Source organism: Scyliorhinus torazame, chromosome 22 (genome assembly GCF_047496885.1).
Source record: "Scyliorhinus torazame isolate Kashiwa2021f chromosome 22, sScyTor2.1, whole genome shotgun sequence".
Classification (NCBI taxonomy): domain Eukaryota; kingdom Metazoa; phylum Chordata; class Chondrichthyes; order Carcharhiniformes; family Scyliorhinidae; genus Scyliorhinus; species Scyliorhinus torazame.
This window is the reverse complement of record NC_092728.1, coordinates 4,553,544-4,577,728: the sequence shown is the minus strand read 5'-3', so window position 1 is coordinate 4,577,728 and position 24,185 is coordinate 4,553,544. Positions and strand designations below refer to the sequence as shown.

The 24,185-nt window shown below is 60.9% G+C and overlaps 1 protein-coding gene across 1 annotated transcript in view; it reads left to right on the top strand.

Moving 5' to 3' along the window:
- LOC140399470 (forkhead box protein P1-B-like) overlaps positions 1 to 24,185 on the top strand; it is a 232,950-nt gene that overhangs the window by 15,480 nt on the left and 193,285 nt on the right. The window contains exons 2-5 of the mRNA XM_072489044.1: positions 10,003 to 10,104; positions 15,503 to 15,647; positions 17,224 to 17,386; positions 18,400 to 18,492. Of these exons, the coding sequence (XP_072345145.1) occupies positions 10,018 to 10,104; positions 15,503 to 15,647; positions 17,224 to 17,386; positions 18,400 to 18,492 (488 nt within the window). The 5' untranslated portion in view covers positions 10,003 to 10,017. The remainder of the gene's footprint in view (positions 1 to 10,002; positions 10,105 to 15,502; positions 15,648 to 17,223; positions 17,387 to 18,399; positions 18,493 to 24,185) is intronic.

The window sequence follows — 24,185 nt, the reverse complement described above, 5'->3', positions numbered from 1 at the left end:
GTGTCCGGTGTGGGTGACAGTGCCCGGTGTGAGTGACAGTGCCCGGTGTGAGTGACAGTGCCCGGTGTGAGTGACAGTGTCCGGTGTGGGTGACAGTGCCCAGTGTGGGTGACAGTGTCCGGTGTGGGTGACAGTGCCCGGTGTGAGTGACAGTGTCCGGTGTGAGTGACAGTGTCCGGTGTGAGTGACAGTGTCCGGTGTGGGTGACAGTGCCCGGTGTGGGTGACAGTGTCCGGTGTGGGTGACAGTGTCCGGTGTGAGTGACAGTGTCTGGTGTGAGTGACAGTGTCCGGTGTGAGTGACAGTGTCCGGTGTGGGTGACAGTGTCCTGTGTGAGTGACAGTGTCTGGTGTGAGTGACAGTGCCCGGTGTGAGTGACAGTGCCCGGTGTGAGTGACAGTGTCCGGTGTGGGTGACAGTGTACGGTGTGAGTGACAGTGCCCGGTGTGAGTGACAGTGTCCGGTGTGAGTGACAGTGTCCGGTGTGGGTGACAGTGCCCAGTGTGAGTGACAGTGTCCGGTGTGGGTGACAGTGTCCGGTGTCGGAGACAGAGTCCGGTGTGGGTGACAGTGCCCGGTGTGAGTGACAGTGTCCGGTGTGGGTGACAGTGCCCGGTGTGAGTGACAGTGCCCGGTGTGGGTGACAGTGTCCGGTGTGAGTGACAGTGCCCGGTGTGAGTGACAGTGTCCGGTGTGGGTGACAGTGCCCGGTGTGGGTGACAGTGCCCGGTGTGAGTGACAGTGTCCGGTGTGAGTGACAGTGTCCGGTGTGGGTGACAGTGTCCGGTGTCGGTGACAGTGTCCGGTGTGGGTGACAGTGCCCGGTGTGAGTGACAGTGCCCGGTGTGGGTGACAGTGCCCGGTGTGAGTGACAGTGCCCGGTGTGGGTGACAGTGCCCGGTGTGGGTGACAGTGCCCGGTGTGAGTGACAGTGTCTGGTGTGAGTGACAGTGTCCGGTGTGAGTGACAGTGCCCGGTGTGAGTGACAGTGCCCGGTGTGAGTGACAGTGCCCGGTGTGGGCGACAGTGCCCGGTGTGAGTGACAGTGCCTGGTGTGGGTGACAGTGTCCGGTGTGAGTGACAGTGTCCGGTGTGAGTGACAGTGTCCGGTGTGGGTGACAGTGCCCGGTGTGGGTGACAGTGTCCAGTGTGAGTGACAGTGTCCGGTGTGGGTGACAGTGTCCAGTGTGAGTGACAGTGCCTGGTGTGGGTGACAGTGTCCGGTGTGAGTGACAGTGCCCGGTGTGAGTGACAGTGTCCGGTGTGGGTGACAGTGCCCGGTGTGGGCGACAGTGCCCGGTGTGAGTGACAGTGCCTGGTGTGGGTGACAGTGTCCGGTGTGAGTGACAGTGTCCGGTGTGGGTGACAGTGTCCAGTGTGAGTGACAGTGCCCGGTGTGAGTGACAGTGCCCGGTGTGGGCGACAGTGCCCGGTGTGAGTGACAGTGCCTGGTGTGGGTGACAGTGTCCGGTGTGAGTGACAGTGTCCGGTGTGAGTGACAGTGTCCGGTGTGGGTGACAGTGCCCGGTGTGAGTGACAGTGTCCGGTGTGGGTGACAGTGTCCGGTGTGAGTGACAGTGCCCGGTGTGAGTGACAGTGCCCGGTGTGGGTGACAGTGTCCGGTGTGAGTGACAGTGCCCGGTGTGAGTGACAGTGCCCGGTGTGAGTGACAGTGTCCGGTGTGAGCGACAGTGTCCGGTGTGAGTGACAGTGCCCGGTGTGAGTGACAGTGCCCGGTGTGAGTGACAGTGCCCGGTGTGGGTGACAGTGTCCGGTGTGGGTGACAGTGTCCGGTGTGAGTGACAGTGCCCGGTGTGAGTGACAGTGCCCGGTGTGGGTGACAGTGTCCGGTGTGGGTGACAGTGTCCGGTGTGAGTGACAGTGCCCGGTGTGAGTGACAGTGTCCGGTGTGGGTGACAGTGTCCGGTGTGGGTGACAGTGTCCGGTGTGAGTGACAGTGTCCGGTGTGGGTGACAGTGTCGGGTGACAGTGCCCGGTGTGAGTGACAGTGTCCGGTGTGAGTGACAGTGCCCGGTGTGAGTGACAGTGCCCGGTGTGGGTGACAGTGTCCCGTGTGGGTGACAGTGTCCGGTGTGGGTGTCAGTGTCCGGTGTGAGTGACAGTGCCCGGTGTGGGTGACAGTGCCCGGTGTGGGTGACAGTGTCCGGTGTGAGTGACAGTGCCCGGTGTGAGTGACAGTGCCCGGTGTGGGTGACAGTGTCCGGTGTGGGTGACAGTGTCCGGTGTGAGTGACAGTGTCCGGTGTGGGTGACAGTGTCGGGTGACAGTGCCCGGTGTGAGTGACAGTGTCCGGTGTGAGTGACAGTGCCCGGTGTGAGTGACAGTGCCCGGTGTGGGTGACAGTGTCCCGTGTGGGTGACAGTGTCCGGTGTGGGTGTCAGTGTCCGGTGTGAGTGACAGTGCCCGGTGTGGGTGACAGTGCCCGGTGTGGGTGACAGTGTCCGGTGTGAGTGACAGTGCCCGGTGTGAGTGACAGTGTCCGGTGTGAGTGACAGTGTCCGGTTTGGGTGACAGTGTCCGGTGTGGGTGACAGTGCCCGGTGTGAGTGACAGTGCCCGGTGTGAGTGACAGTGTCCGGTGTGAGTGACAGTGCCCGGTGTGGGTGACAGTGTCCGGTGTGAGTGACAGTGTCCGGTGTGGGTGACAGTGTCTGGTGTGGGTGACAGTGCCCGGTGTGAGTGACAGTGCCCGGTGTAGTGACAGTGCCCGGTGTGAGTGACAGTGTCCGGTGTGGGTGACAGTGCCCGGTGTGAGTGACAGTGCCCGGTGTGAGTGACAGTGCCCGGTGTGGGTGACAGTGCCCGGTGTGGGTGACAGTGCCCGGTGTGAGTGACAGTGCCCGGTGTGAGTGACAGTGCCCGGTGTGGGTGACAGTGCCCGGTGTGAGTGACAGTGTCCGGTGTGAGTGACAGTGTCCGGTGTGAGAGACAGTGTCCGGTGTGGGTGACAGTGCCCGGTGTGAGAGACAGTGTCCGGTGTGAGTGACAGTGTCCGGTGTGGGTGACAGTGCCCGGTGTGAGTGACAGTGTCCGGTGTGGGTGACAGTGTCCGGTGTGAGTGACAGTGCCCGGTGTGGGTGACAGTGCCCGGTGTGAGTGACAGTGTCCGGTGTGAGTGACAGTGCCCGGTGTGAGTGACAGTGTCCGGTGTGAGAGACAGTGTCCGGTGTGGGTGACCGTGTCCGGTGTGAGTGACAGTGTCCGGTGTGGGTGACAGTGTCCGGTGTGAGAGACAGTGTCCGGTGTGGGTGACAGTGTCCGGTGTGGGTGACAGTGTCCGGTGTGTGTGACAGTGTCCGGTGTGAGTGACAGTGTCCGGTGTGGGTGACAGTGTCCGGTGTGGGTGACAGTGTCCGGTGTGAGTGACAGTGTCCGGTGTGAGAGACAGTGTCCGGTGTGGGTGACAGTGTCCGGTGTGGGTGACAGTGTCCGGTGTGAGTGACAGTGTCCGGTGTGAGTGACAGTGTCCGGTGTGGGTGACAGTGTCCGGTGTGAGTGACAGTGTCCGGTGTGGGTGACAGTGCCCGGTGTGAGTGACAGTGCCCGGTGTGAGTGACAGTGCCCGGTGTGAGTGACAGTGTCCGGTGTGGGTGACAGTGCCCAGTGTGGGTGACAGTGTCCGGTGTGGGTGACAGTGCCCGGTGTGAGTGACAGTGTCCGGTGTGAGTGACAGTGTCCGGTGTGAGTGACAGTGTCCGGTGTGGGTGACAGTGCCCGGTGTGGGTGACAGTGTCCGGTGTGAGTGACAGTGTCTGGTGTGAGTGACAGTGTCCGGTGTGAGTGACAGTGTCCGGTGTGGGTGACAGTGTCCTGTGTGGGTGACAGTGTCCGGTGTGAGTGACAGTGTCTGGTGTGAGTGACAGTGCCCGGTGTGAGTGACAGTGCCCGGTGTGAGTGACAGTGTCCGGTGTGGGTGACAGTGTACGGTGTGGGTGACAGTGCCCGGTGTGAGTGACAGTGTCCGGTGTGAGTGACAGTGTCCGGTGTGGGTGACAGTGCCCGGTGTGAGTGACAGTGTCCGGTGTGGGTGACAGTGTCCGGTGTCGGTGACAGAGTCCGGTGTGGGTGACAGTGCCCGGTGTGAGTGACAGTGTCCGGTGTGGGTGACAGTGCCCGGTGTGAGTGACAGTGCCCGGTGTGGGTGACAGTGTCCGGTGTGAGTGACAGTGCCCGGTGTGAGTGACAGTGTCCGGTGTGGGTGACAGTGCCCGGTGTGGGTGACAGTGCCCGGTGTGAGTGACAGTGTCCGGTGTCACAGCGGTGTGAGTGACAGTGTCCGGTGTGGGTGACAGTGTCCGGTGTGGGTGACAGTGCCCGGTGTGAGTGACAGTGCCCGGTGTGGGTGACAGTGCCCGGTGTGGGTGACAGTGCCCGGTGTGAGTGACAGTGTCTGGTGTGAGTGACAGTGTCCGGTGTGAGTGACAGTGCCCGGTGTGAGTGACAGTGCCCGGTGTGAGTGACAGTGCCCGGTGTGGGCGACAGTGCCCGGTGTGAGTGACAGTGCCTGGTGTGGGTGACAGTGTCCGGTGTGAGTGACAGTGTCCGGTGTGAGTGACAGTGTCCGGTGTGGGTGACAGTGCCCGGTGTGGGTGACAGTGTCCAGTGTGAGTGACAGTGTCCGGTGTGGGTGACAGTGTCCAGTGTGAGTGACAGTGCCTGGTGTGGGTGACAGTGTCCGGTGTGAGTGACAGTGCCCGGTGTGAGTGACAGTGTCCGGTGTGGGTGACAGTGCCCGGTGTGGGCGACAGTGCCCGGTGTGAGTGACAGTGCCTGGTGTGGGTGACAGTGTCCGGTGTGAGTGACAGTGTCCGGTGTGGGTGACAGTGTCCAGTGTGAGTGACAGTGCCCGGTGTGAGTGACAGTGCCCGGTGTGGGCGACAGTGCCCGGTGTGAGTGACAGTGCCTGGTGTGGGTGACAGTGTCCGGTGTGAGTGACAGTGTCCGGTGTGAGTGACAGTGTCCGGTGTGGGTGACAGTGCCCGGTGTGAGTGACAGTGTCCGGTGTGGGTGACAGTGTCCGGTGTGAGTGACAGTGCCCGGTGTGAGTGACAGTGCCCGGTGTGGGTGACAGTGTCCGGTGTGAGTGACAGTGCCCGGTGTGAGTGACAGTGCCCGGTGTGAGTGACAGTGTCCGGTGTGAGCGACAGTGTCCGGTGTGAGTGACAGTGCCCGGTGTGAGTGACAGTGCCCGGTGTGAGTGACAGTGCCCGGTGTGGGTGACAGTGTCCGGTGTGGGTGACAGTGTCCGGTGTGAGTGACAGTGCCCGGTGTGAGTGACAGTGCCCGGTGTGGGTGACAGTGTCCGGTGTGGGTGACAGTGTCCGGTGTGAGTGACAGTGCCCGGTGTGAGTGACAGTGTCCGGTGTGGGTGACAGTGTCCGGTGTGGGTGACAGTGTCCGGTGTGAGTGACAGTGTCCGGTGTGGGTGACAGTGTCGGGTGACAGTGCCCGGTGTGAGTGACAGTGTCCGGTGTGAGTGACAGTGCCCGGTGTGAGTGACAGTGCCCGGTGTGGGTGACAGTGTCCCGTGTGGGTGACAGTGTCCGGTGTGGGTGTCAGTGTCCGGTGTGAGTGACAGTGCCCGGTGTGGGTGACAGTGCCCGGTGTGAGTGACAGTGTCCGGTGTGAGTGACAGTGTCCGGTGTGTGTGACAGTGCCCGGTGTGGGTGACAGTGTGAGTGACAGTGTCCGGTGTGGGTGACAGTGTCCGGTGTGAGTGACAGTGCCCGGTGTGGGCGACAGTGTCCAGTGTGGGTGACAGTGTCCGGTGTGAGTGACAGTGTCCGGTGTGGGTGACAGTGTCCGGTGTGAGTGACAGTGCCCGGTGTGAGTGACAGTGTCCGGTGTGAGTGACAGTGTCCGGTGTGAGTGACAGTGCCCGGTGTGAGTGACAGTGCCCGGTGTGGGTGACAGTGCCCAGTGTGAGTGACAGTGCCCGGTGTGGGTGGCAGTGCCCGGTGTGGGTGACAGTGCCCGGTGTGAGTGACAGTGCCCAGTGTGAGTGACAGTGTCCGGTGTGAGTGACAGTGTCCAGTGTGAGTGACAGTGCCCGGTGTGAGTGACAGTGCCCGCTGTGAGTGACAGTGCCCGGTGTGAGTGACAGTGCCCGGTGTGGGCGACAGTGCCCGGTGTGAGTGACAGTGCCCAGTGTGAGTGACAGTGTCCGGTGTGAGTGACAGTGTCCAGTGTGGGTGACAGTGCCCGGTGTGGGTGACAGTGCCCGGTGTGAGTGACAGTGACCGGTGTGAGTGACAGTGTCCGGTGTGGGTGACAGTGCCCGGTGTGGGTGACAGTGCCCGGTGTGGGTGACAGTGTCCGGTGTGAGTGACAGTGCCCGGTGTGAGTGACAGTGCCCGGTGTGAGTGACAGTGTCCGGTGTGAGTGACAGTGTCCGGTTTGGGTGACAGTGTCCGGTGTGGGTGACAGTGCCCGGTGTGAGTGACAGTGCCCGGTGTGAGTGACAGTGCCCGGTGTGAGTGACAGTATCCGGTGTGGGTGACAGTGTCCGGTGTGAGTGACAGTGTCCGGTGTGGGCGACAGTGCCCGGTGTGGGTGACAGTGTCCGGTGTGAGTGACAGTGTGAGTGACAGTGTCCGGTGTGAGTGACAGTGCCTGGTGTGGGTGACAGTGTCCGGTGTGAGTGACAGTGTCCGGTGTGGGTGACAGTGTCCGGTGTGGGTGACAGTGCCCGGTGTGAGTGACAGTGCCCGGTGTAGTGACAGTGCCCGGTGTGAGTGACAGTGTCCGGTGTGGGTGACAGTGCCCGGTGTGAGTGACAGTGCCCGGTGTGAGTGACAGTGCCCGGTGTGGGTGACAGTGCCCGGTGTGAGTGACAGTGCCCGGTGTGAGTGACAGTGCCCGGTGTGGGTGACAGTGCCCGGTGTGAGTGACAGTGTCCGGTGTGAGTGACAGTGTCCGGTGTGAGAGACAGTGTCCGGTGTGGGTGACAGTGCCCGGTGTGAGAGACAGTGTCCGGTGTGAGTGACAGTGTCCGGTGTGGGTGACAGTGCCCGGTGTGAGTGACAGTGTCCGGTGTGGGTGACAGTGTCCGGTGTGGGTGACAGTGTCCGGTGTGGGTGACAGTGTCCGGTGTGAGTGACAGTGCCCGGTGTGGGTGACAGTGCCCGGTGTGAGTGACAGTGTCCGGTGTGAGTGACAGTGCCCGGTGTGAGTGACAGTGTCCGGTGTGAGAGACAGTGTCCGGTGTGGGTGACAGTGTCCGGTGTGAGTGACAGTGTCCGGTGTGGGTGACAGTGTCCGGTGTGAGAGACAGTGTCCGGTGTGGGTGACAGTGTCCGGTGTGGGTGACAGTGTCCGGTGTGGGTGACAGTGCCCGGTGTGGGTGACAGTGTCCGGTGTGTGTGACAGTGTCCGGTGTGAGTGACAGTGTCCGGTGTGGGTGACAGTGTCCGGTGTGGGTGACAGTGTCCGGTGTGAGTGACAGTGTCCGGTGTGGGTGACAGTGTCCGGTGTGGGTGACAGTGCCCGGTGTGGGTGACAGTGTCCGGTGTGAGTGACAGTGTCCGGTGTGAGTGACAGTGTCTGGTGTGGGTGACAGTGTCCGGTGTGAGTGACAGTGTCCGGTGTGAGAGACAGTGTCCGGTGTGGGTGACAGTGCCCGGTGTGAGTGACAGTGTCCGGTGTGGGTGACAGTGCCCGGTGTGGGTGACAGTGTCCGGTGTGGGTGACAGTGTCCGGTGTGAGTGACAGTGTCCGGTGTGGGTGACAGTGTCCGGTGTGGGTGACAGTGTCCGGTGTGAGTGACAGTGTCTGGTGTGAGTGACAGTGCCCGGTGTGAGTGACAGTGCCCGGTGTGAGTGACAGTGTCCGGTGTGGGTGACAGTGTCCGGTGTGAGTGACAGTGCCCGGTGTGGGTGACAGTGTCTGGTGTGAGTGACAGTGTCCGGTGTGAGTGACAGTGTCCGGTGTGGGTGACAGTGTCCGGTGTGGGTGACAGTGTCCGGTGTGAGTGACAGTGTCTGGTGTGAGTGACAGTGCCCGGTGTGAGTGACAGTGCCCGGTGTGAGTGACAGTGTCCGGTGTGGGTGACAGTGTCCGGTGTGAGTGACAGTGCCCGGTGTGAGTGACAGTGTCCGGTGTGAGTGACAGTGTCCGGTGTGGGTGACAGTGCCCAGTGTGAGTGACAGTGTCCGGTGTGGGTGACAGTGTCCGGTGTCGGTGACAGTGTCCGGTGTGGGTGACAGTGCCCGGTGTGAGTGACAGTGCCCGGTGTGGGTGACAGTGTCCGGTATGAGTGACAGTGCCCGGTGTGAGTGACAGTGTCCGGTGTGAGTGACAGTGTCCGGTGTGGGTGACAGTGTCCGGTGTGAGTGACAGTGCCCAGTGTGAGTGACAGTGCCCGGTGTGAGTGACAGTGTCCGGTGTGAGTGACAGTGTCCGGTGTGAGTGACAGTGTCCGGTGTGGGTGACAGTGTCCGGTGTGAGTGACAGTGCCCGGTGTGGGTGACAGTGCCCGGTGTGAGTGACAGTGTCCGGTGTGAGTGACAGTGTCCGGTGTGGGTGACAGTGCCCGGTGTGAGTGACAGTGTCCGGTGTGAGTGACAGTGTCCGGTGTGGGTGACAGTGTCCGGTGTGAGTGACAGTGTCCGGTGTGGGTGACAGTGTCCGGTGTGAGTGACAGTGCCCGGTGTGGGTGACAGTGCCCGGTGTGAGTGACAGTGTCCGGTGTGAGTGACAGTGCCCGGTGTGAGTGACAGTGTCCGGTGTGAGAGACAGTGTCCGGTGTGAGTGACAGTGTCCGGTGTGAGTGACAGTGCCCGGTGTGGGTGACAGTGCCCGGTGTGAGTGACAGTGTCCGGTGTGAGTGACAGTGTCCGGTGTGAGTGACAGTGTCCGGTGTGGGTGACAGTGTCCGGTGTGGGTGACAGTGCCCGGTGTGAGTGACAGTGCCCGGTGTGGGTGACAGTGCCCGGTGTGAGTGACAGTGCCCGGTGTGGGTGACAGTGCCCGGTGTGGGTGACAGTGCCCGGTGTGAGTGACAGTGTCTGGTGTGAGTGACAGTGTCCGGTGTGAGTGACAGTGCCCGGTGTGAGTGACAGTGCCCGGTGTGAGTGACAGTGCCCGGTGTGAGTGACAGTGCCTGGTGTGGTGCCTGGTGTGGGTGACAGTGTCCGGTGTGAGTGACAGTGTCCGGTGTGAGTGACAGTGTCCGGTGTGGGTGACAGTGCCCGGTGTGAGTGACAGTGCCCGGTGTGAGTGACAGTGCCCGGTGTGGGTGACAGTGTCCGGTGTGGGTGACAGTGCCCGGTGTGGGTGACAGTGCCCGGTGTGAGTGACAGTGCCCGGTGTGAGTGACAGTGCCCGGTGTGGGTGACAGTGTCCGGTGTGAGTGACAGTGTCCGGTGTCAGTGACAGTGCCCGGTGTGAGTGACAGTGCCCAGTGTGAGAGACAGTGCCCGGTGTGGGTGACAGTGCCCGGTGTGGGTGACAGTGCCCGGTGTGAGTGACAGTGTCTGGTGTGGGTGACAGTGCCCGGTGTGGGTGACAGTGTCCAGTGTGAGTGACAGTGTCCGGTGTGAGTGACAGTGTCCGGTGTGAGCGACAGTGCCCGGTGTGAGTGACAGTGTCTGGTGTGGGTGACAGTGCCCGGTGTGGGTGACAGTGTCCAGTGTGAGTGACAGTGTCCGGTGTGAGTGACAGTGTCTGGTGTGGGTGACAGTGTCCGGTGTGGGTGACAGTGTCCGGTGTGAGTGACAGTGCCCGGTGTGAGTGACAGTGCCCGGTGTGGGTGACAGTGTCCGGTGTGAGTGACAGTGCCCGGTGTGGGTGACAGTGCCCGGTGTGAGTGACAGTGTCCGGTGTGAGTGACAGTGTCCGGTGTGAGCGACAGTGTCCGGTGTGAGTGACAGTGCCCGGTGTGCAGGGGGGAACTGAAGATCGGTGAAAAGCTTTGTCTCTCTGGGTCACTGCACGAATCCATGCTTCTGAAATGAGATTTTTTTTTAATGTTTCTGTTTTTCAGAGTTTGAAAAGGGAAATGACTGGAATTACTAAACAGAGCAGGTCGGGTGACAGACGCGCACTGGAGAATACCATCATGGACAGCACTACAGCACCTCATCAGGTCACTCTCATGTCCGACAGCCGTCTCTCTGCTCTGTGCCTGTCTGTCCCATTGCTCTGCCCACTTTACCGTGTCTGATTTACTGTCTGGCCTTCTCGTCTCACTCCCCTCCCCTCCCATCCCCTTCCCTCTCCCGTCCCCCTCCCTCCCTCCCTCATGCGCGATCAATTACACAAGACGCAGGTTGGGTACAACTGTGGCTTTATTCCAGTCAGATGCGTGGCCTCCTGCTGCAGCTGGCGAAATGGCCGGGCACTGGAGGTCACGCATATTTATACAGTTCTCCGTGGGCGGAGCCAGCCGGCAGGAGCTACCGGCGAACCTGTAGCGCAGGTCCTACCTTACATCTCCTATTACAGTGGATCACCACATTCACCCCCTGTTAAAAATGAGTCCGGCGGGGGTGATGTGAAACTATTTACAATTAGTGGAATTATGTACAGTGGTAGGGAAAGAACAGTCCATGTTGACGCCCGGAATCCGTCAAAGGTTCAGCCGGCCCGGTGCTTTGGTGCTTCGTTGGGAGCGGCGTAACGGTGGCGGCGAAGTCGGTGCTGGCGGTGGTGGAGGTGGCACCGATGGCGGTGGTGGCGGTGCTGATGCTGGACAGTCATCGGGGAACTCTGGGAGCGTGCCATAGTCCTCTTCATCCTCTTGTGCGGGAAGTGGGGGGGGAGGGGTTGGCCTTGTGGGATCAATATTGGCGGCGCGGTGGGAGGTGGGGGGGGGCACATGGGTGGGGGGTGTGTGTTGGGGTGGAACCTGACGGTGCCAGGTCCCTGAGTGAGACAGTATCTTGGCGGCCGCCGGGGAACTCAACGTAGGCATATTGAGGGTTGGCGTGGAGCAGGTGAACCCTGTCCACCAAGGGGTCCGCCGTGTGGAGTCGGACGTGCCCACGGAGAAGGACCGGTCCTGGAGCAGCGAGCCAAGTTGGGAGCGAAACCCCGGATGTGGACTTCCTGGGGAAGGTAAAAACACGTTCATGGGGTGTGTTATTAGTGGCGATGCACAATAGTGACCGGATGGAATATAGAGCGTCAGGGAGGACCTCCTGCCAGCGAGAGGCTGGGAGGTTGCTGGACCATAGGGCCAGCTAGATGGCCCTCCAAACGGTCCCATTCTCCCGTTCTACTTGCCCGTTTCCCCGGGGGTTGTAGCTGGTCGTCCTGCTGGAGGCTATACCCCTGCTGAGCAGGAACTGACACAGCTCATCGCTCATGAATGAGGATCCCCTGTCACTGTGGATGTAGGCGGGGAAACCGAACAGGGCGAAGATGGTGCTGAGGGCCTTGATGCCGGTGGCAGACGCCATGTCGGGGCATGGGATGGCGAAGGGGAACCGGGAGTACTCATCGACCACACTGAGAATGTACGTGTTACGGTCGGTGGAGGGGAGGGGCCCTTTGAAATCCACGCTGAGGCGTTCAAAGGGGCGGGAAGCCTTCACCAGGAGCGCACGGTCTGGCCGGTAGAAGTGCGGCTTGCACTCCGCACAGACCTGGCAGTCCCTGGTGACTGTCCTCACTTCCTCGACGGAGTAGGGTAGATTGCGAGCGTTGACCAGATGGTACAATCGAGTGACCCCCGGGTGACAAAAACTGTCGTGCCGGGCCTGGAGTCGGCCCACTTGTGCGCTGGCACATGTACCTCGGGAGAGGGTGTCTGGGGGCTCGTTGAGCTTCCCGGGGCGATACAAGATCTCGTAATTATAGGTGGAGAGCTCGATTCTCCACCGCAAGATTTTATCATTTTTGATCTTGCCCCGCTGTGTGTTGTTGAACATGAAGGCTACCGACCGTTGGTCCGTAAGGAGAGTGAATCTCTTACCGGCCAGATAATGCCTCCAATGCCGCACAGTTTCAACGATAGCCTGGGCCTCCTTCTCGACGGATGAGTGTCGAATTTCAGAGGCATGAAGGGTGCGGGAAAAGAATGCCGCGGGTCTGCCTGCCTGGTTTAGAGTGGCGGCAAGGGCGACGTCTGAAGCGTCGCTTTCTACTTGGAAAGGCAATGACTCGACCACTGCGCGCATCCCGGCCTTGGCGATGTCTGGTCTGATGCGGGCGAAAGCGTGTTGTGCCTCGGCCGCGAGGGGGAATTGGGTGGACTGAATGAGTGGGCGGGCCTTGTCCGCAGAGTTTGGGACCCACTGGGCGTAGTAGGAAAAGGACCCCAGGCAGCATTTGAGGGCCTTGGGGCAGTGGGGGAGGGGAAGTTCCATGAGGGGCGCTCGGAGTCGGGCCCGAGAAGTCCGTTTTGGACTATATAGCCGAGAATGGCTAACCGGGTCGTGCTGAACACACACTTCTCTTTGTTTTAGGTCAGGTTGAGAAGAGTGGCAGTGCGGAGGAATTTATCGAGGTTGGCATCGTGGTCCTGCTGGTCATGGCCGCAGATGGTGACATTATCTAAGTACGAAAAGGTGGCCCGCAAACCGTACTGGTCGACCATTCGGTCCATCTCTCTTTGGAAGACCGAGACCCCATTTGTGACACCGAAAGGGACCCTAAGGAAGTGATAGAGGCGACCGTCCGCCTCGAAGGCAGTGTATGGCCGGTCCGACTTCCGGATGGGGAGCTGGTGGTCGGCGGATTTCAGGTCAATTGTTGAGAAGACCCGGTACTGCGCAATCTGATTGACCATATCAGACATGCGTGGGAGGGGGTACGCGTCGAGCTGCGTGTACCGATTGATGGTCTGGCTGTAGTCCACGACCATCCTGTGTTTCTCCCCAGTTTTAACCACTACCACTTGGGCTCTCCAGGGGCTGTTGCTGGCCTCGATAATACCCTCCTTAAGCAGCCGCTGGACTTCGGACCTGATGAAGGTCTTGTCCTGGGTGCTGTACCGTCTGCTCCTGGTGGCAACGGGCTTGCAATCCGCTGTTAGATTGGCAAAGTGGGAGAGGGGATCGATCTTGAGGGTCGCGAGGCCGCAAACGGTAAGGGGGGGGTAAGGGCCGAATTTGAAGGTGAGGCTCTGGAGGTTGCACTGGAAGCCCAGGCCCAACAGGAGTGCAGCGCAGAGATTAGGAAGGACATAGATGCGGAAGTTACTAAATTCTACGCCCTGGACAGTGAGGGTGACAGTACAAAAGCCTCGGATCGGGACGGAGTGGGATCCGGAGGCTAGGGGAATCCTTTGATTGGCAGGGTGGACCGCGAGGGAGCAGCGCCTTACCGTATCTGGGTGAACGAAGCTTTCGGTGCTCCCGGAGTCCAGCAGGCACGAGGTCGCATGGCCGATGATTTTCACCGTCGTCAACGCGGTGGCCAGGTTGTGCGGGCGGGATTGGTCCAGCGCCATCGAAGCGAGCTGCGGGTAGCCATCGGATGCTTCGGGTGGCGAACGTGTGCGGTTCCGATGTCGGGATGTCCGGAGACCCTGTGGGGGACAAGATGGCGGCGCCCATGGTGCGCACATTGCAGGGTCAGGACAAGATGGCGGCGCCCATGGTGCGCACATTGCGGGGTCGGGACAAGATGGCGGCGCCCATGGTGCGCACATTGCGGGGTCGGGACAAGATGGCGGCGCCCATGGTGCGCACATTGCGGGGTCGGGACAAGATGGCGGCGCCCATGGTGCGCACATTGCGGGGTCGGGACAAGATGGCGGCGCCCATGGTGCGCACATTGCGGGGTCGGGACAAGATGGCGGCGCCCATGGTGCGCACATTGCGGGGTCGGGACAAGATGGCGGCGCCCATGGGGCACACGTGGCCCCAGGAGGGGGCGATAGCGGGCGCGATTGCAGCGACAGTGCGGGCCTGGCACACAGCCGCGAAGTGGCCCTTTTTACTGCAGGATTTACAAACTGCACTGCGGGCCGGGCAGTGTTGGCGGGGGTGCTTCTGCTGACCGCAGAGGTAACAGCGGGGACCCCCGGGGTGCGCGGATCGGCGCGCGGCGCAGGCGTATTGGGAAGGCAGGGCCCCAGCTGAGGAGGTCGTTGGCAGGATCCAGGAGGGGTAGCAAGGGGTGGAAGGGTGGGCAGCACGGCGGGGGGGGTGTAAGATTGTACATTACGGGATGCGACCGTCATGGAGAGCGCCAAGGTTTTTGTCTCCACCAGTTCGAGCGTGGCCCCTTCCAGTAATTGTTCTCGGATGCGGTCCGACACAATCCCCGTCACGAAGGCATCGCGCATGAGGAGATTCGCGTGTTCAGCGGCCGTAACGGCCCGACAGTCACAGTCCCGGACAAGTGGAATTAGGGCGCGCCAGAGGTTCGATGGACTCACCAGGTCATTGCGAGCGGGTGGCGAGTACATGCCTGGCGAAGAGCGTGTTCACCTTCTGCGCGCAGTGTTCCTTAAGGAGTTCCATCGCTTTTGTGTAATTCGTGGCGTCTTGGATCAACGGGAACACGCTGGAGCTCAGTCAGGAGTACAGGACGTTTATCTTCTGAGCCTCCGTTGGCGCGGGGTCCGCAGCCTTGATGTAGCCTCAAAACATGCTAGCCAGTGAGTAAAGTCTCCCCTGGCATTGGGCGAGTGCGGATCCAGCTCCAGGCGATCGGGGTTAATTCTGATATCCATTCTGTGGACAATCTGACTGTAATAAATTGATGCACGATCAATTGCACAAAGACTAAAGTTGGTACAACTGTGACTTTATTACAGTCAGATGCGTGGCCTCCTGCTGCAGCTGGCGAAATGGCAGGGCACTGGAGGTCCCGCATATTTATACAGTTCTCCCTGGGCGGAGCCAGCCGGCAGGAGCTACCGGCGACCCTGTAGTGCAGGTCCTACCTTACACCCCCTAATACAGTGGTTCACCACACACCTTCCCCTCCCTCTCCCCCTTCCCATCCCCCTCTCCCCCTCCCTCCCCCTCCCCTCCCCTCCCCTCCCCCTCCTCTCCCCCCTCCCCTCCCCCTCCCCCCTCCCCTCCCCCTCCCCTTCCCCATCCACCCTCTCCCCCTCCCCTCCCTCTCCCCTCCCCCCTCCCCTCCCCCTCCCCTCCCCTCCCCTCCGCTTCCCATCCCCTCTCTCCCCCTCCCCTCCCCCTCCCCTCCCCTCCCCCTCCCCTCCCCTCCCCTCCCCCTCCTCTCCCCCCTCCCCTCCCTCTCCCCCCTCCCTCTCCCCCCTCCCTCTCCCCCTCCTCCCCCCTCCCCTCCCCTCCCCCTCCCCCCTCCCCTCCCCCTCCCCTCCCCCTCCCCTCCCCTCCCCTTCCCATCCCCTCTCTCCCCCTCCCCTCCACCTCCCCTCCCCTCCCCCTCCCCTCCCCTCCCCTCCCCTTCCCATCCCCTCTCTCCCCCTCCCCTCCACCTCCCCTCCCCCCCTCCCCCCTCCCCTCCCCCTCCCCTCCCCCTCCCCTCCCTGGGAGTGGGGTTTGAGGATGTTGTGGTCACTCTGAGCTGACCCGTGCGTTTCTGCTCTGCCTCTTTCTGCACAGATACCGGTGATGACCAACTCGCACCACCTCCTCCAGCTCAACCCTTTCCATTGTGGACATCACCTCTTCCACCTCCAGCACCAGGGACAAGGCCGCCTGAGTCTCAGACCAGCAAACCTCACCCTGACTCAGGACATCTCCCAGGGTGAGTCTGTCCCAGAGATCAGCACAGCAGAACTGAGATTCACCACTCAGCTGCCCCCCCTCTTCCCCCTTCTCCCCCTCCCCCTCCCCTTTCTCCCCCCTCCCCCCCTTCTCTCCCCCTCCCCTCTCTCCTCCCCCTTCCACCCTCCCCTTCTCTCCCCCTCCCCCTTCTCTCCCCCTCCCCTTTCTCCCCCCTCCCCCCTTCTCTCCCCCTCCCCTCTCGCCCTCCCCCTTTCCCCCCTTCCTCCTCCTTCACTCCCCCTCCCCTCTCCCCCTCCCCCTCCCTTCTCCCACCTCCCCTTTCTCCCCCCTCCCCCTTCTCTCCCCCTCCCCTCTCTCCTCCCCCTCCCACCCTCCCCTTCTCTCCCCCTCCCCCTTCTCTCCCCCTCCCCTTTCTCCCCCCTCCCCCCTTCTCTCCCCCTCCCCTCTCTCCTCCCCCTCCCACCCTCCCCTTCTCTCCCCCTCACCCTTCTCTCCCCCTCCCCTCTCTCCTCCCCTCTCTCCTACCCCTCTCCCCCTCCCCTTCTCACCCCCTCCCCTCACCCCTTTCTCCCCCTCCCCTTCTCTCCCTCCCCCCCTCCCCTTTCTCCCCCTCCCCCTCCCCCTCCCCCTCCCCCCTCCCCCTTCTCTCCCCCTCTCCTCTCCCCCTCCCCGTCTCCCCATCCCTCCCCCTTCTCTCCCCCTTCCCTTCTCTCTCTCGCTCTCGCTCTCCCTCCCTCTCCCTCCCCTCTCCCTCCCCTTCACTCCCTCCTCTCCCCCTCCCCCCTCCCCCTTCTTTCCCCGTCCCCCTTCTCCCCCCTCCCCCTCCCCTTCTCTCCCTCACTCTCCATCTCCCTCCCCCTCTCTCTCCCCTCTCCCCCTCCCCCTCCTCCTTCTCTCCCCCTCCCCTTCTCTCCACCTCCCCTTCTCTCCATCGCTCTCCCTCTCCCTCCTCCTCTCCCTCCCCCTCTCCCTCCCCCTTCTCTCCCTCCCCCTCCTCTCCCCCTCCCCCTCCACCTTCTCCCCCCTCACCTCTTCTCTCCCCCTCCCTCTTCTCTCTCACTCCCCCCTCTTCCCCCCTCCCCTTCTCCCCCTCTATCCCTCACTCTCTCCCTCTCTCTCTCTCCCTCTCTCTCTCCCCCTCTCTCTTCCCCTCTCCCCCCTCTCTCTCCCTCTCTCTCTCCCCCTCTCTCTTCCGCTCTCCCCCCTCTCTCTCCCTCTCTCTCTCTCCCTCTCTCTCTCTCCCTCTCTCTCTCCCCCCACTCTCTTCTCTCTCATCCCATCTCTCTTCCCCTCTCCCCCCTCTCTCTCCCTCTCTCTCTCCCCCTCTCTCTTCCCCTCTCCCCCCTCTCTCTCCCTCTCTCTCTCTCTCCCTCTCTCTCTCCCCCCTCCTCTCTCTGTTTCCCCCTCTCACTCACTCTCTCTCTATAACCCCTCTCCCCCCCCTCCCCCCCCCCAACTCTCTCTCTTTCCCCCTCTCCCTCCCTCGCTCTCTCTCCCTCTCTCTGTCTGTCTTTCCCTTTCTCTCCATCCCACCCTCCATCCGAGGCCGCCCCCCGCTCAGTTTTGGAGAGGTCACCAGTCCGTTCTGATTTCAGGGCAGAACCAGGCGTTTGTGAGCTGGCCGCGGAGAGGGAGGGATTGTGTCCAGCCGGGAGACATCAGCACCTCGGGACTGGGCTCCTCGGTCACCACGCCTGTGATTGTCTGTTACAACTCGACCAATGGCGAAGATTTCCTCCCACCACCTCTCAGGGAGAGGTGAGTTTGCCCATTGTTCAACGCTGAGAATCTGCGGATTCTGCCCAGGCTGTGGGGAGGAGGCAGATCCCGGATTTGGGAGGTGTGTCACAGGCGGTGAATGTGTGTGATCTGCATTACTGATGGAGAGTGTGTGTGGGGCGAAGTTACAGGCGGTGAATGTGTGTGATCTATGTTACTGATGGAAAGTGTGGGGGCGATGGTACAGGCGGTGAATGTGTGTGATCTGTAATACTGATGGAGAGTGTGGGGAGCGATGGTACAGGCGGTGAATGTGTGTGATCTGCATTACTGATAGAGAGTGTGTGTGGGGCGAAGTTACAGGCGGTGAATGTGTGTGATCTATGTTACTGATGGAAAGTGTGGGGAGCGATGGTACAGGCGGTGAATGTGTGTGATCTGTAATACTGATGGATAGTGTGGGGGGGGCGATGGTACAGGCGGTGAATGTGTGTGATCTGCATTACTGATGGAGAGTGTGTGTGGGGCGAAGTTACAGGCGGTGAATGTGTGTGATCTGTGTTATGGATGGAGAGTGTGTGTGGGAGGAAGTTACAGGCGGTGTATGTGTGTGATCTGTGTTATGGATGGAGTGTGTGGGGGGCAAAGTTACAGGCGGTGAATGTGTGTGATCTGTGTTATGGGTGGAGAGTGTGTGTGGGAAGAAGTTACAGGCGGTGAATGTGTGTGATCTGTGTTATGGATGGAGTGTGTGGGGAGGGGCAAAGTTACAGGCGGTGAATGTGTGTGATCTGTGTTATGGGTGGAGAGTGTGTGTGGGAAGAAGTTACAGGTGGTGAATGTGTGTGATCTGTGTTACTGATGGAAAGTGTGTGTGAGGAGCTGATTTACAGGCAGAGTGTGTATGAATGGTGAGAGGGGTACTGTATTGAAGCAGAGAGTTTGCGAGTTTGTGTTACAGACGGAGAGTGTGTGGAGGTGTGTCCTGTGGGGGAGGTCAGGAGAACTGTTGCATTTTACCATCAGTGAACCTCTCCGTGTTGTTTCTGCAGGGATCCAGGTTTATCGAATCCACTCTTCTTCCATGGATTCTGCAAATGGCCAGGCTGTGAGCAGGTGTTTAAGGAATATGAGGCCTTTCTAAAGTAGGTTGAATTATATTTTTCATTTAAAAGGCAGTCAGTTCTGTGTATATGAACGTGTCAATAAGACATTGCTCTGTGTGTGGGATGGTATCAGTCAGACGGCACTGCGCATGTCTGTCTACGTCAGTTAGACAGGGCTGGGTGTGGGTGTAGGTGTGTCAGTCAGACAGGGCTGGGTGTAAATGGGGTGTCAGTCAGACAGGGCTGTGTGTGTAGGGGTGTCAGTAAGACAGGGCTGGGTGTGTGTGTAGGGGTGTCAGTCAGACAGGGCTGGGTGTGTGGGGGTGTCAGTCAGACAGGTGTGTGTGTGTAGGGGTGTCAGTCAGACAGGACTGGGTGTGTGTAATGGTGTCAGTCAGACAGGGCTGCATGTGTGTAGGGGTGTCAGTCAGACAGGACTGGGTGTGTGTCCGGGTGTCAGTCAGACAGGGCTGGGTGTGTGTCCGGGTGTCAGTCAGACAGGGCTGGGTGTGTGTCCGGGTGTCAGTCAGGTAGGGGTGTGTGTGTGTCCGGTGTCAGTCAGACAGGGCTGGGTGTGTGTAGGGGTGTCAGTCAGACAGGGCTGGGTGTGCGTCCGGGTGTCAGACAGGGCTGGTTGTGTGTCCGGGTGTCAGTCAGACAGGGCTGGGTGTGTGTAGGGGTGTCAGTCAGACAGGGCTGGGTGTGTGGGGGGGGGGTTTCAGTCAAACAGGGCTGGGTGTGTGTCCGGGTGTCAGTCAGACAGGGCTGGGTGTGTGTCGGGGTGTCAGTCAGACAGGGCTGGGTGTGTGTGTAGGGGTGTCAGTCAGAGAGGGCTGGGTATCTGTAGGGGTGTCAGTCAGACAGGGCTGGGTGTGTGTGGTCGTGTCGGTCAGACAGGGCTGGGTGTGTGTCCGGGTGTCAGTCAGACAGGGCTCGGTGTGTGTGGGGGTTTCAGTCAGACAGGGTGGGTGTGTGTCCGGGTGTCAATCAGACAGGACTTGGTGTGCGTCCGGGTGTCAGTCAGACAGGGCTGGGTGTGTGTGGGGGATTCAGTCAGACAGGGCTGGGAGTGTGTAGGGGTGTCAGTCAGACAGGGTGGGTGTGTGTCCGGGTGTCAGTCAGACAGGGCTGGGTGTGTGTCGGGGTGTCAGTCAGACAGGGCTGGTTGTGTGTAGGGGTGTCAGTCAGACAGGGCTGGGTGTGTGTCCGGGTGTCAGTCAGACAGGGCTGGGTGTGTGTAGGGGTGTCAGTCAGACAGGGTGGGTGTGTGTAGGGGTGTCCGTCAGATAGGACTGGGTGTGTGTCCGGGTGTCAGTCAGACAGGGCTGGTTGTGTGTCCGGTGTAAGTCAGACAGGGCTGGGTGTGTGTCGGGGTGTCAGTCAGACAGGGCTGGGTGTGTGTGTAGGGGTGTCAGTCAGAGAGGACTGGGTGTGTGTAGGTGTGTCAGTCAGACAGGGTGGGTGTGTGTAGGGGTGTCAATCAGACAGGACTGTGTGTGTGTCCGGGTGTCAATCAGACAGGACTGGGTGTGTGTCCGGGTGTCAGTCAGACAGGGCTGGGTGTGTGTAGGGGTGTCAGTCAGACAGGGAGGGTGTGCGTAGGGGTGTCAGTCAGACAGGGCTGGGTGTGTGTCCAGTTGTCAGTCAGACAGGGCTGGGTGTGGGTAGGGGTGTCAGTCAGACAGGGCTGGGTGTGTGTAGGGGTTTCAGTCAGACAGGGCTGGGTGTGTCTGGGTGTCAGTCAGACATGGCTGGGTGTGTGTCCGGGTGTCAGTCAGACAGGGCTGGGTGTGTGTCCGGGTGTCAGTCAGACAGGGCTGAGTGTGTGTCCGGGTGTCAGTCAGACAGGGCTGGGTGTGTGCCCGGGTGTCGGTCAGACAGGGCTGGGTGTGTGTAGGGGTTTCAGTCAGACAGGGCTGGGTGTGTGTAGGGGTGTCAGTCAGACAGGGCTGGGTGTGTGTAGGGGTGTCAGTCAGACAGGGCTGGGTGTGTGTCCGGTGTCAGTCAGACAGGGCTGGGTGAGTGTCTGGGTGTCAGTCAGACAAGGCTGGGTGTGTATAGGGGTGTCAGTCAGACAGGGCTGGTTGTGTGTCCGGGTGTCAGTCAGAGAGGGCTGGGTATGTGTAGGGGTGTCCGTCAGACAGGGCTGGGTGTGTGTAGGGGTTTCAATCCGACAGGGCTGGGTGTGTGTGGTCGTGTCGGTCAGACAGGGCTGGGTGTGTGTACGGGTGTCAGTCAGACAGGGCTGGGTGTGTGTCCGGGTGTCAGTCAGACAGGGCTGGGTGTGTGTGGGGGTTTCAGTCAGACAGGGCTGGGTGTGTGTCCGGGTGTCAGTCAAACAGGGCTGGGTGTGTGTGGGGGTTTCAGTCAGACAGCGCTGGGTGTGTGTAGGGGTGTCAGTCAGACAGGGCGGGTGTGTGTAGGGGTGTCAGTCAGACAGGAGTTGGTGTGTGTCCGGGTGTCAGTCAGACAGGGCTGGGTGTGTGTAGGGGTGTCAGTCAGACAGGGCTGGGTGTGTGTAGGGGTGTCAGTCCGACAGGGTGGGTGTGTGTAGGGGTGTCTGGCAGACAGGGCTGGGTGTGTGTCTGGGTGTCAGTCAAACAGAGCTGGGTGTGTGTCCGGGTGTCAGTCAGACAGGGCTGGGTGTGTGTAGGGGTGTCAGTCAGACAGGGTGGGTATGTGTAGGGGTGTCAGTCCGACAGGGTGGGTATGTGTAGGGGTGTTAGTCAAACAGGGTGGGTGTGTGTAGGGGTGTCCGTCAGACAGGACTGGGTGTGTGTCCGGGTGTCAGTCAGACAGGGCTGGGTGTGTGTAGGTGTGTTAGTCAGACAGGGTGTGTGTGTGTAGGGGTGTCCGTCAGACAGGACTGGGTGTGTGTCCGGGTGTCAGTCAGACAGGGCTGGGTGTGTGTAGGGGTGTCAGTCAGACAGGACTGGGTGTGTGTCCGGGTGTCAGTCAGACAGGGCTGGGTGTGTGTAGGGGTGTCAGTCAGACAGGGTGTGTGTGTGTAGGGGTGTCAATTAGACAGGACTGTGTGTGTGTCCGGGTGTCAGTCAGACAGGGCTGGGTGTGTGTAGGGGTGTCAGTCAGACAGGGTGGGTGTGTGTAGGGGTGTCAGTCAGGTAGGGCTGGGTGTGTGTCTGGGTGTCAGTCAGACATGGCTGGGTGTGTGTCCGGGTGTCAGTCAGACAGGGCTGGGTGTGTGTCCGGGTGTCAGTCAGACAGGGCTGAGTGTGTGTCCGGGTGTCAGTCAGACAGGGCTGGGTGTGTGCCCGGGTGTCGGTCAGACAGGGCTGGGTGTGTGTAGGGGTGTCAGTCAGACAGGGCGGGTGTGTGTCCGGGTGTCAGTCAGACAGGGTGTGTGTGTGCCCGGTGTCAGTCAGACAGGGCTGGGTGTGTGTCCGGGTGTCAGTCAGACATGGCTGGGTGTGTGTCCGGGTGTCAGTCAGACAGGGCTGGGTGTGTGTCCGGTGTCAGTCAGACAGGGCTGGGTGAGTGTCTGGGTGTCAGTCAGACAAGGCTGGGTGTGTATTGGGGTGTCAGTCAGACATGGCTGGGTGAGTGTCTGGGTGTCAGTCAGACAGGGCTGGTTGTGTGTCCGGGTGTCAGTCAGAGAGGGCTGGGTATGTGTAGGGGTGTCAGTCAGACAGGGCTGGGTGTGTGTAGGGGTTTCAATCCGACAGGGCTGGGTGTGTGTGGTCGTGTCGGTCAGACAGGGCTGGGTATGTGTCCGGGTGTCAGTCAAACAGGGCTGGGTGTGTGTGGGGGTTTCAGTCAGACAGCGCTGGGTGTGTGTAGGGGTGTCAGTCAGACAGGGCTGGGTATGTGTAGGGGTGTCAGTCAGACAGGGCTGGGTGTGTGTCCGGGTGTCAGTCAGACAGGGCTGGGTGTGTGTGGGGGTTTCAGTCAGACAGGGCTGGGTGTGTATAGGGGTGTCAGTCAGACAGGGCTGGTTGTGTGTCCGGGTGTCAGTCAGAGAGGGCTGGGTATGTGTAGGGGTGTCAGTCAGACAGGAGTTGGTGTGTAGGGGTGTCAGTCAGACAGGGCTGGGTGTGTGTAGGGGTGTCAGTCCGACAGGGTGGGTGTGTGTAGGGGTGTCAGGCAGACAGGGCTGGGTGTGTGTCTGGGTGTCAGTCAAACAGAGCTGGGTGTGTGTCCTGGTGTCAGTCAGACAGGGTTGGGTGTGTGTAGGGGTGTCAGTCAGACAGGGTGAGTATGTGTAGGGGTGTCAGTCCGACAGGGTGGGTATGTGTAGGGGTGTCAGTCAGACAGGGCTGCATGTGTGTCCGGGTGTCAGTCAGACAGGGCTGGGTGTGTGTAGGGGTGTCAGTCAGACAGTGCTGGGTGTGTGTCCGGGTGTCAGTCAGACAGGGCTGGGTGTGTGTAGGGGTGTTAGTCAGACAGGGTGGGTGTGTGTAGGGGTGTCCGTCAGACAGGACTGGGTGTGTGTCCGGGTGTCAGTCAGACAGGGCTGGGCGTGTGTAGGGGTGTCAGTCAGACAGGACTGGGTGTGTGTAGGGGTGTCAGTCAGACAGGGTGTGTGTGTGTAGGGGTGTCAATTAGACAGGACTGTGTGTGTGTCCGGGTGTCAGTCAGACAGGGCTGGGTGTGTGTAGGGGTGTCAGTCAGATAGGGTGTGTGTGTGTAGGGGTGCCAGTCAGACAGGGCTGGGTGTGTGTAGGGATGTCAGTCAGACAGGACTGGGTGTGTGTGTCCGGGTGTCAGTCAGACAGAGCTGGGTATGTGTAGGGGTGTCAGTCAGACAGGGCTGGGTGTGTGTCCGTGTGTCAGTCAGACAGGGCTGGGTGTGTGTCTGGGTGTCAGTCAGACAGGGCTGGGTCTGTGTCCGGGTGTCAGTCAGACAGGGCTGGGTGTGTGTAGGGGTGTCTGTCAGACAGGGCTGGGTGTGTGTAGGGGTGTCAGTCTGACAGGGCTGGGTGTGTGTCCGGGTGTCAGTCAGACAGGGCTGGGTGTGTGTGGGGGTTTCAGTCAGACAGGGCTGGGTGTGTGTAGGGGTGTCAGTCAGACAGGGCTGGGTGTGTGTAGGGGTGTCAGTCAGACAGGGTGGGTGTGTGTAGGGGTGTCCGTCAGACAGTGCTGGGTGTGTGTGTCTGGGTGTCAGTCAGACAGGGCTGGGTGTGTGTCCGGGTGTCAGTCAGACAGGGCTGGGTGTGTGTCCGGGAGTCAGTCAGACAGGGCTGGGTGTGTGTAGGGGTGTCAGTCAGACAGGGCTGGGTGTGTGTCCGGGTGTCAGTCAGACAGGGCTGGGTGTGTGTAGGGGTGTCAGTCAGACAGGGCTCGGTGTGTGTACGGGTGTCAGTCAGACAGGGCTGGGTGTGTGTCCGGGTGTCAGTCAGACTGGGCTGGGTGTGTGTAGGGGTGTCAGTCAGACAGGGCTGGGTGTGTGTAGGGATGTCAGTCAGACAGGGCTGGGTGTGTGTCCGGGTGTCAGTCAGACAGGGCTGGGTGTGTGTCGGGGTGTCAGTCAGACAGGGCTGGGTGTGTGTCGGGGTGTCAGTCAGACAGGGCTGGGTGTGTGTAGGGGTGTCAGTCAGACAGGGCTGGGTGTCAGTCGGGGTGTCAGTCAGACAGGGCTGGGTGTGTGTCGGGGTGTCAGTCAGACAGGGCTGGGTGTGTGTAGGGGTGTCAGTCAGACAGGGCTGGGTGTGTGTCCGGGTGTCAGTCAGACAGGGCTGGGTGTGTGTCCGGGTGTCAGTCAGACAGGGCTCGGT